Genomic DNA, 10,965 nt, shown 5'->3' on the forward strand with positions numbered 1-10,965 from the left:
AATCGGCACAGTATGCCGATTCATTTTTTTATATTCGAAAATTTAATGTATCAAATTCCCCACTTTTTTACGTAATATATAGGCTACTCAGGCTAAACACAACCAAGAAATGCACTTTTTAATCTTAATTTAGGAGCTTTCGTGACTGCAGGAATTATTCTTTGGTTCTTTTCGGTTAAGTCACGTCTAAAAATAAAATAATAAATTAAAATAAAATAACATATTACGACGTTTCGATTGCAACACAAGCAATCATCATCAGTCATAAAAGAAATAGCAACAAAAATCTAACTAGAAAAAACTATAGACAGACATACAAGCAGACAGACATCACAACGGCACACAGAGAGAGGAGCAAGCTGACAACGCGGCACGGGCACGCAAGCCTGAAAATTAGGAGGCAGGCACACGAAAATTAAATAACCTAGTAAAATATCGAAATGTGATGTAATACAACACACCGACTCTCTGTGTTGTATTACATCACATTTCGATATTTTACTAGGTTATTTAATTTTCGTGTGCCTGCCTCCTAATTTTCAGGCTTGCGTGCCCGTGCCGCGTTGTCAGCTTGCTCCTCTCTCTGTGTGCCGTTGTGATGTCTGTCTGCTTGTATGTCTGTCTATAGTTTTTTCTAGTTAGATTTTTGTTGCTATTTCTTTTATGCCTGATGATGATTGCTTGTGTTGCAATCGAAACGTCGTAATGTTATTTTATTTTAATTTATTATTTTATTTTTAGACGTGACTTAACCGAAAAGAACCAAAGAATAAATGCACTTTTTGTTTAAAAATAAAACTAGAAAAATTGGGACAATTTTGCCAGTAACGGCATAGGTTAGTATGCTGATTTTGTATGGACGTGAAAATGTCATCGTGAAATGTCGCCAGCAGTGTGCTGGAGAGCCAAGCCACGACATCTACAAAGTGCTGCTCACAGCGAGTAGCAGCACCGGTGGAGGTCGTCACGGCACACGAGGGGGTGGGTGGCCAGCACCACGCCCGGCCGCCTTTGTCTCCCCAGTGGCGATGTTGACACAGCACCGGGTACTCGTTTGAGGCTGAGTCGACGTAGGGGAGGCTCAGGACCGGCTCAGAAAGTCGTCACTGGCGGTGTTGGCCACGAGCGGGAATGGAACTCGGCTGTTCGGTGCGGAGCGCAGCGCTCACCATGACACTGCCGCTCCCCTTCTGTCAACAAACTTGAACTCTGACCCCGCCCTCTGACGTCACCGCTCAGCGTGACCTCATCGGCGTCAAACGCCAGGGGGAGGTGCCTCGTTAGTGACGTCATGTCACTCACCCCCGACCACCGCGCTCTTGAGAGTGACGTCACATCCACTCAGCCGCTGCCGATACCTGTCCCAGTGCCAATCCTTATTTGGGCAAAGCCACGCCCGATACCTGGCGGCTCATTAACATAATTTATTCGTGAAAGCTGTCGCGAGTTGAGAGCCGCTCATTGTGGGAGGGGAGTGTCATCGTACCCCGCAAGTGACGTCATGTCACCTGCTGCCGCCTGACGTCACGAGGGACCAGGAAGTTGCCGCTCGGCCCGTGCACTGAAATCCGAGGTGAGAAATTCTCATCGCGGTTGTGGTGGTGGTTATATTCTTAGGTTTTTTCGGTAAAGTCACGTGGGTAAAACATTAAAATTAATAAAAATAAAATAAAAATCACGACGTTTCGGAGGCAACACAAGCTTCCGTCTTCAGGTGGAACCGTCACAGCCACGACAGCTGTATCTAGTAAATGAGAGATTGCAGGAGCTACCACTCCGTTTATATAATGGTTGGAGAGGGGGGGAAGGGCCAAGTACAGAATAAAAAGTGTGCTGTACTTGGCCCTTCCCCGAAACGTCGTGATTTTTATTTTATTTTACTTTTATTAATTTTAATGTTTTACCTACGTGACTTTACCGAAAAAACCTAAGAATATGAATCCTTGCAGTCACGAAAGCTTCCAATCTAGAAGTGGTGGTGGTTGTTGTGGTTGTGGTGGTGGTTGTGGTGGTTGTTTACCGAGGTAGAGCCTCGCTCTCTCTCTCGTAGGGATGTCAATTGAGTAGCAGCGAGCATGGAAGCGATGTCCAGGTTGGAACTTTACAACGCGGGGCCTTGCCTCCTGCCCTCGCCTGGTCGCGTTCGCTTCAATTCTCTCGCTTAAGTTGAATTTGTCTTCACCCGGCTCGCCACTTTGTAACTTTGTTTTACTTTAAACATTAACACAGTTTTAATTTTTACCAGGCCACGCCCGCTTGAGCTGCTGTACCGCTCTTGTTTTCACAAGAGACCTGCCAACAACAACAACAACAAGGTGAGGCTCGTTAACAGCGTGGCGGTGTTCACTCTGGACGCGTGGCGGTGTTCACTCTGGACGTGTGGCGGTGTTCACTCTGGACGTGTGGCGGTGTTCACTCTGGACGTGTGGCGGTGTTCACTCTAGACGCGTGGTGGTGTTCACTCTAGACACATGGCGGTGTTCACTCTAGACGCGTGGCGGTGTTCACTCTAGACGCGTGGCGGTGTTCACTCTAGACGCGTGGTGGTGTTCACTCTAGAGGCGTGGTGGTGTTCACTCTAGACACATGGCGGTGTTCACTCTAGACGCGTGGTGGTGTTCACTCTAGACGCGTGGCGGTGTTCACTCTAGACGCGTGGTGGTGTTCACTCTAGACGCGTGGCGGTGTTCACTCTAGACGCGTGGTGGTGTTCACTCTAGACGCGTGGTGGTGTTCACTCTAGACGCGTGGCGGTGTTCACTCTGGACGCGTGGCGGTGTTCACTCTGAACGCGTGGCGGTGTTCACTCTGGACGCGTGGCGGTGTTCACTCTAGACGCATGGCGGTGTTCACTCTAGATGCGTGGCGGTGTTCACTCTAGACGCGTGGTGGTGTTCACTCTAGACGCGTGGTGGTGTTCACTCTAGACACATGGCGGTGTTCACTCTAGATGCATGGCGGTGTTCACTCTAGATGCGTGGCGGTGTTCACTCTGGACGCGTGGCGGTGTTCACTCTAGACACGTGGTGGTGTTCACTCTAGACGTGTGGCGGTGTTCACTCTAGACGCGTGGTGGTGTTCACTCTAGACGCGTGGTGGTGTTCACTTTAGACGCGTGGTGGTGTTCACTCTAGACGTGTGGTGGTGTTCACTCTAGACGCGTGGCGGTGTTCATTCTAGACACGTGGCGGTGTTCACTCTAGACGCGTAGCGGTGTTCACTCTGGACGCGTGGCGGTGTTCACTCTAGACGCGTGGCGGTGTTCACTCTAGATGCGTGGCGGTGTTCACTCTGGACGCGTGGCGGTGTTCACTCTAGACGCGTGGCGGTGTTCACTCTGGACGCGTGGCGGTGTTCACTCTAGACACGTGGCGGTGTTCGCTCTAGACGCGTGGCGGTGTTCGCTCTAGACGTGTGGCGGTGTTCACTTTAGATGTGTGGCGGTGTTCACTCTAGACGTGTGGCGGTGTTCACTCTAGACACATGGCGGTGTTCGCTCTGGACACGTGGTGGTGTTCACTCTAGACGCGTGGCGGTGTTCGCTCTAGACGTGTGGCGGTGTTCACTCTAGATACTTGGCGGTGTTCGCTCTGGACGCGTGGTGGTGTTCACTCTAGACGCGTGGTGGTGTTCACTCTAGACGCGTGGCGGTGTTCACTCTAGACGCGTGGCGGTGTTCACTCTCTACATGTGGAGGGGAAACCCGGGGATCGGGAAGGAAATCCATGCGACCACGGGGAGAGAGAGAGACACGTAAACTACAAATATACAGCAGGCGTCAGGGTCGGGATCGAACCCACGACTTCCTGTATGCCAGGACAGGTAGTGAACATCTCACCACAGAGAGACACGCAGCCTCGGCTGGTTGATCCTCGGTTGGTTGATCCTCAATGAATTACTTGGTGGAGTGAGGAAGCATTAATACTGAGCAGGTGAAGGTGGCAAGGCATGGGTCTGGACACACCACCACCTGTGAACCGTGACAGTGGTGGAGCCAGTGGGGGTGGGGTGGCACGTGCCCCCCCAACAATCCGATAGAAATCCCTAATTTCGATAGGATCATTGGGGTTTATTAGTAACTAGCTTCACTACCCGGCTTTGCCCGGGACTTGGATTCTTGTCTTGGATTAATTTAATATTCCCTCATAATTCACTGAAAAACCCTGAAAAAATTGATGCTTGCAAGAAGGAAGCCGAAACACTTCAATTTACCTAAATCGGATGTACTCACTCAAGGAAATTCAACCAGAACCCACTGCTACGTCAGGTCGATTTTTGCCACTCGGGAAGGGAATGACGTGGCGTTCGCTTAGAAATTCCTGACAGCATAAGCTGTGAAAATTTCATGACGCCAGAGCTCAGCGTTGGAGAGTTTTTGCTGTTTCACACAAACAAACAGGTGTAAGTTCTGCTATATATTTAAGATGGCAGTTGTACCTGTTCTTCACACGGATTTGTATTGAAACTCCGAGAAGCCAATGACTTAATCGGCCAGGAGCGAAGCGCCACCTAAAATCTCCCGGCACGCTGTGAACAGCTGTAGAAGTACGGCGCGCGAAGAGCCATGTGGTTAGGGGGGTAAGCATTGCAGAGCCCTTAGCTCAGGTGTGATGCGGGTTGATGCCACATACGTCATGGTCATTTCCCCCCCCCCCCCCCCCAAAATACAAAAGTCTATTTTTCTTTCCTGAAGGCATCAACACGTTCAGCGAGGGCGATGACGATCACACGCGTCGAATGAAAAGCAAGGGACAAGTCCTTTCTTACTAACAACTCCTTTCTCACTAACAACTCCTTACTTACTAACAACTCCTGTAATTTTTCATTGCTGGAGGGGTTTCCTCCCCCTACCTGAAAATCCTGGCTCCACCTCTGAGTGTGTGACAGTGTCAAGTTTGTATTTGCAGTAAAGTCTATTAACTCTATTGAGCACAGAGGTTATATCAAAACAGTAGTTTATTTTAGTTTTCCTCTGGAACTCTTTGTAAGAATGGAGTCAGGAAGTGATCACAGCAAACACGTGCAGCAGCTTAAGTCGGAACTGCTCATCCGAGCAATCAAGGACATCTGTGCCTGGCTTCACACCTCTAAATTGCGATTGAACATTAATTTATGCATTTGTGCATAACACAAATAGTATTATTTTCAACACCCATTGTTATGTCAGCTGAATTTAGCTTTCATAAACATTTATTTAGAAGCCAGACAGCTGAAATTGTGTGCTGAGTTTTGGGTTAACGTTCATTTTGAAGATACGAGGGCTTCCAGGCACGGTTATAACCATTTGCCCTCTCATTGTGTGCCATAACAGCCCATGTGATGAATTTGGGACACTTTTTTACTATATCATAAATATATGAATAACTATAGACGTGTAAGTCACGTGTGACTGTGTATATATGCATTCCTCTGTGCCTCGATACTGACGTGTAGATGGTGTGGATATTCTTTGTTTCTGTCTGCAGCTGTCGCTGCCTCTGCAGAATTGGTCTCATGGAGCAAAGGCACTCGGCGCAGCTCGGTGCAAAAAGGCATCAATGCGACCAGTGTGCATACAGCACGGATCGTCCTGAACATTTGACACGGCACCAGAGAACTCACACAGGAGAGAAACCCTTCAAGTGCAGTGTGTGTGGGAGGGCGTTTGCACAGTCATATGATCTTGTAACACACCAGAGAACTCACACAGGAGAGAAACCCTTCAAGTGCAGTGTGTGTGGGAGGGCGTTTGCACAGTCATATGATCTTGTAACACACCAGAGAACACACAAGGGAGAGAAACCCTTCAAGTGCAGTGTGTGTGGGAAGGCGTTTGCACAGTCATCTGCTCTTGTGGCACACCAGAGAACACACACGGGAGAGAAACCCTTCAAGTGCAGTGTGTGTGGGAAGGCGTTTGCACAGTCATCTGCTCTTGTGACACACAAGAGAACACACACGGGAGAGAAACCCTTCAAGTGCAGTGTGTGTGGGAAGGCGTTTTCAGATTCATCTACTCTTGTAAAACACAAGAGAACACACATGGGAGAGAAACCCTGCAAGTGCAGTGTGTGTGGGAAGGTGTTTGCACGTTCATCTACTCTTGTAGCACACCAGAGAACACACATGGGAGAGAAACCCTTCAAGTGCAGTGTGTGTGGGAAGGCATTTTCACAGTCATCTACTCTTGTAGCACACCAGAGAACACACACGGGAGAGAAACCCTTCAAGTGCAGTGTGTGTGGGAAGGCGTTTGCACGTTCAGCTCATCTTGTAAAACACCAGAGAACACACACGGGAGAAAAACCCTTCAAGTGCAGTGTGTGTGGGAAGGCGTTTTCAGATTCATCTGCTCTTGTAACACACCAGAGAACACACACAGGAGAGAAACCCTACAAGTGCAGTGTGTGTGGGAAGGCGTTTTCAGATTCATCTACTCTTGTAGCACACAAGAGAACACACACGGGAGAGAAACCCTTCAAGTGCAGTGTGTGTGGGAAGGCGTTTGCATGGTCAGCACATCTTCAAAGACACCAGAGAACACACAAGCATCAAAAGATCCACCAGGAGTGGAGTGTGAAATCAGCTTGTGAAAGTCAAAGTGCTGCAATGAGCCCATCCCTCATCAAACAAGAACCGGAAGAAAATCCCAGCTTGGACACTTTCAAAGAAATCAAGGTGAAATATGAAGAGGTGAAGGTGAAATGTGAAGAAGTGAAGGTAAAATGTGAATATGAAGATTCAACTCCCAAATCGGACCTTCACATCGATGGAGGCAACGTGAAGCAGGAGGAGAATTCTGACTGTGAGGCAGAGCGAGGCAACTCCCAGCAGTTTGTGGAAGTGGAGGTGTGGGTGGACTTCCTCCGAGACAATACAAAGTCAAATGGAGACCCGGGAGATGCGTAAGCCTTAGACCAGTGGTTCTTAACCTGGGTTCGATCGAGCCCCAGGGGTTCGGCGGAGGTTAAGACACACACCTGACTCATATGATTGTGCACCAGTAAAACATGTACTTATGTTTTGAATTTGAAAAAATATTTTATTTTTCCAATTAAGAAGGGTTCGGTGAATGCGCATATGAAACTGGTGGGGTTCAGTACCTCCAACAAGGTTAAGAACCACTGCCTTAGACGATGCCGCTCCAATAGATGCACCTTTATCACAGGCCTTTTATGACAAGAATGTGAAGTTGAACACTCAGTTCCTAGGTGCAACCTGCAGGGTAAGAGCGGCCAGTTTTTGTGGACCTGTGTGTTGGGGAGATCTCTAACCAGGAGCGAGAGCCAATAAGCTCCCAAGCATTCACTGTTATGAATTGCATTTATATGGTGCTTGCTTAATCGCCCCAGCAATTCGGAGTTTTGTATCGTATCTCGTCTCAAACACTCGAAGAGCATCCCCAAGTAGTAGCTGCCCCTGTGTGGCACAAGGTGGTGGCCCTGCACCGGCCTGCATGTGGACAAGAGCCTGTCAGTCGGGGGCGATGGTCGATGTGGCATCTCAGTTGTGGCGTTTGTACGCGCGCGCGCGCGGGGGTGTACGCGCGCGCGCGCAGGGGTGTACGCGCGCGCGCGCGGGGGTGTACGCGCGCGCGGGGGTGAACGCGCGCGCGCGCGCGGGGGTGAACGCGCGCGCGCGTGCTGTATCCCGCTGCGCGCGTGCGGCCCGCGTGCGTGTGCTGTATCCCGCTGCGCGCGTGCGGCCCGCGTGCGTGTGCTGTATCCCGCTGCGCGCGTGCGGCCCGCGTGCGTGTGCTGTATCCCGCTGCGCGCGTGCGGCGCGCGTGCGTGTGCTGTATCCCGCTGCGCGCGTGCGGCCCGCGTGCGGCCCGCGTGCGTGTGCTGTATCCCGCTGCGCGCGTGCGGCGCGCGTGCGTGTGCTGTATCCCGCTGCGCGCGTGCGGCCCGCGTGCGTGTGCTGTATCCCGCTGCGCGCGTGCGGCCCGCGTGCGTGTGCTGTATCCCGCTGCGCGCGTGCGCTGTATCCCGCTGCGCGCGTGCGGCCCGCGTGCGTGTGCGGCCCGCGTGCGTGTGCTGTATCCCGCTGCGCGCGTGCGGCCCGCGTGCGTGTGCTGTATCCCGCTGCGCGCGTGCGGCCCGCGTGCGTGTGCTGTATCCCGCTGCGCGCGTGCGGCGCGCGTGCGTGTGCTGTATCCCGCTGCGCGCGTGCGGCGCGCGTGCGTGTGCTGTATCCCGCTGCGCGCGTGCGGCCCGCGTGCGTGTGCTGTATCCCGCTGCGCGCGTGCGGCGCACGTGCTGTATCCCGCTGCGCGCGTGCGGCGCGCGTGCGTGTGCTGTATCCCGCTGCGCGCGTGCGGCATTCATCAGAGCAGACACACACAGAGAAACACGGTGACAGCGGCCATGGTGGACTCGAGCACGGACGAGCAACTCGGTCGCTTCTTGGGCAGAGTGGACGACGTCGGTGAGGCTCTCGCACGCCACGGGTGGGCAGGGCAGGGCAGGGCATTGCCGTGTGACGCGGGACGAAGGCCCCCTTTCCACTGTCACATCCGAGCCGAGCCAGCAACTATGACAGCGGTGGTTTTCCACCGGCCAGAACTAAACCGAAGGTGCGCCCACCATTCTTGTCAGGCGACTGAAGCTACCTCGGGGCCAAGCAGGGCTAGGGGCAAATGACGTAATCGCTGCGTGTGACGTCGGTCGGTACGCGCCGAGGAAGCGCGTCTCCGCTCGTTCACTGCGCGTGACTTGGGCGGCACGGCACGGTTTCTGCAATGGAAAAAAACAACATGGCGCCTTTTGTGCTACGATGGCCTGGGTCAGGACAGCTCTGGCTCGGTTCAGATGTGCCAGTGGAAAAAGGGGTACCAGTGTGACCTCTGTGCACGTGTCGCCCAGCTGACCTGCTCGCCCGCATGAACTCCCCGGACGAGCAGCTCCGGAGAGCGGCACTGGCGGAGGCCGACCGCACCATCCAGCAGCTCCATGACGATCAGGAGGAGGTTGACGGTTGCCGGGTACGCCTGGACCGCACGGTCATTTCCGCGGCACCGGCGGCGGCAGCGGCGGGCAGCATGGTGAGGAACGCAGCTTCCACTCTCGCCAGACGTTGCGGAGTTCCATGCGGTCGTCCACCTGAACACGACCACCACCATCATCGTCATCAGGTGTAACCTGATGAATATTCATTGGCTGAAAACATCTTCATATAGAGGTCCGCAGAGCTTGGGGAACTGCGTGGCTGCTACATTCCCGCTCGTCTGCGGTTCTTCCCCAGAGCGAGGAGCGAACACTGTGTGGTGGCACGACATTACAATTTGGAATTATATACTTTTTTGTCATCAATGGTGTCATCATCATCATCAGGGATGTTGCGATGCAATGGGTTCATCGTTTTAAACTTTACTTTCTAACCGTGTAAGTAGGGTTCACTACGAGCGTGGTTGTCATTGGTGTTTCATTGTGGTCGTTTAATTGTGGTTGTTCCATTGCGGTTGTTTTCAGGAAGGAAACCCGTGCCCGGAGATGAGCCTAACCCTAACCCTCTAACCCTAACCCTCTAACCCTAACCCTCTAACCCTAACCCTCTAACCCTAACCCTCTAACCCTAACCCTCTAACCCTAACCCTCTAACCCTAACCCTCTAACCCTAACCCTCTAACCCTAACCCTCTAACCCTAACCCTCTAACCCTAACCCTCTAACCCTCTAACCCTAACCCTCTAACCCTAACCCTCTAACCCTAACCCTCTAACCCTAACCCTCTAACCCTAACCCTCTAACCCTAACCCTCTAACCCTAACCCTCTAACCCTAACCCTCTAACCCTAACCCTCTAACCCTAACCCTCTAACCCTAACCCTCTAACCCTAACCCTCTAACCCTAACCCTCTAACCCTAACCCTCTAACCCTAACCCTCTAACCCTAACCCTCTAACCCTAACCCTCTAACCCTAACCCTCTAACCCTAACCCTCTAACCCTAACCCTCTAACCCTAACCCTCTAACCATAACCCTCTAACCCTAACCCTCTAACCCTAACCCTCTAACCCTAACCCTCTAACCCTAACCCTCTAACCCTAACCCTCTAACCCTAACCCTCTAACCCTAACCCCCTAACCCTAACCCCTAACCCCTAACCCTAACCCTAATAACCCTAACCCCTAAACCTAACCCCTAAACCTAACCCCTAACTCTAACCCCTAACCCTAACCCCTAACCCTAACCCCTAACCCTAACCCCTAACCCTAACCCCTAACCCTAACCCAACCCTAACCCAACCCTAACCCCTAACTCTAACCCCTAACCCCTAACCCTAACCCCTAACTTCTAACCCTAACCCCTAACCCTAACCCCAAACCCCAAACCCCAACCCTAAACCCTAACCCTAATCCCTAACCCTAACCCTAACCCTAACCCCTAACCCTAACCCCTAACCCCTAACCCTAAACCTAACCCCTAACCCTAACCCCTAACCCTAATATCCCTAACCCTAATTTCCCTAACCCTAATATCCCTAACCCTAATATCCCTAACCCCAAACCCCAAACCCCAACCCCCAACCCCCAACCCCAAACCCCAAACCCCAAACCCCAAACCCCTAACCCCTAACCCAACCCCAACCCCTAACCCCTAACCCTAAACCCTAACCCCAAACCCCAAACCCCAAACCCCAAACCCCAAACCCCAAACCCCAAACCCCAACCCCTAAACCCTAACCCCTAACCCCTAACCCCTAACCCCTAACCCCTAACCCCTAACCCCTAACCCCTAAACCCTAAACCCTAACCCTAACCCCTAACCCCTAACCCCTAACCCCTAACCCCTAACCCTAACCCCTAACCCCTAACCCTAACCCCTAACCCCTAACCCTAACCCCTAACCCCTAACCCTAACCCCTAACCCTAACCCCTAACCCCTAACCCCTAACCCCTAACCCTAACCCCTAACCCCTAACCCCTAACTCCTAACCCTACCACAATTTTGTCCAAAAACGGCATAGGCTAGTATGCCAATTTGCTA

The 10,965-nt window shown here is 52.2% G+C and overlaps 2 protein-coding genes across 4 annotated transcripts; both read left to right on the forward strand.

Moving 5' to 3' along the window:
• Positions 1-1,537: 1,537 nt before the first annotated feature.
• LOC144942899 (uncharacterized) lies at positions 1,538-7,629 on the forward strand. 2 transcript variants are annotated; one of them, XM_078869901.1, is made up of 3 exons: positions 1,538-1,573; positions 2,246-2,315; positions 5,466-7,629. In XM_078869901.1, the coding sequence occupies exon 3, from the start codon at positions 5,494-5,496 to the stop codon at positions 6,886-6,888; it is 1,395 nt and encodes a 464-aa protein (XP_078726027.1). In that variant the 5' UTR covers positions 1,538-1,573; positions 2,246-2,315; positions 5,466-5,493; the 3' UTR covers positions 6,889-7,629. The 2 variants fall into 2 exon arrangements, with proteins under 2 accessions (XP_078726027.1, XP_078726028.1); XM_078869902.1 differs by lacking the exon at positions 1,538-1,573 and adding an exon at positions 2,021-2,092 and having other exon boundaries at positions 5,466-7,513.
• A 692-nt stretch (positions 7,630-8,321) lies between these two features.
• LOC144942901 (tetratricopeptide repeat protein 12-like) lies at positions 8,322-9,548 on the forward strand. Of its 2 annotated transcripts, XM_078869904.1 has the most exons (3): positions 8,322-8,406; positions 8,844-9,022; positions 9,450-9,548. In XM_078869904.1, exons 1-3 carry the CDS (start codon positions 8,346-8,348, stop codon positions 9,492-9,494), a joined length of 285 nt encoding a protein of 94 aa, XP_078726030.1. In that variant the 5' UTR covers positions 8,322-8,345; the 3' UTR covers positions 9,495-9,548. The 2 variants fall into 2 exon arrangements, with proteins under 2 accessions (XP_078726030.1, XP_078726029.1); XM_078869903.1 differs by lacking the exon at positions 9,450-9,548 and having other exon boundaries at positions 8,844-9,118.
• The last annotated feature ends 1,417 nt before the right edge of the window (positions 9,549-10,965 follow it).

The sequence above is a fragment of the Lampetra fluviatilis genome, chromosome 29 (genome assembly GCF_964198595.1).
Source record: "Lampetra fluviatilis chromosome 29, kcLamFluv1.1, whole genome shotgun sequence".
Taxonomy (NCBI): Eukaryota; Metazoa; Chordata; class Hyperoartia; order Petromyzontiformes; family Petromyzontidae; genus Lampetra; species Lampetra fluviatilis.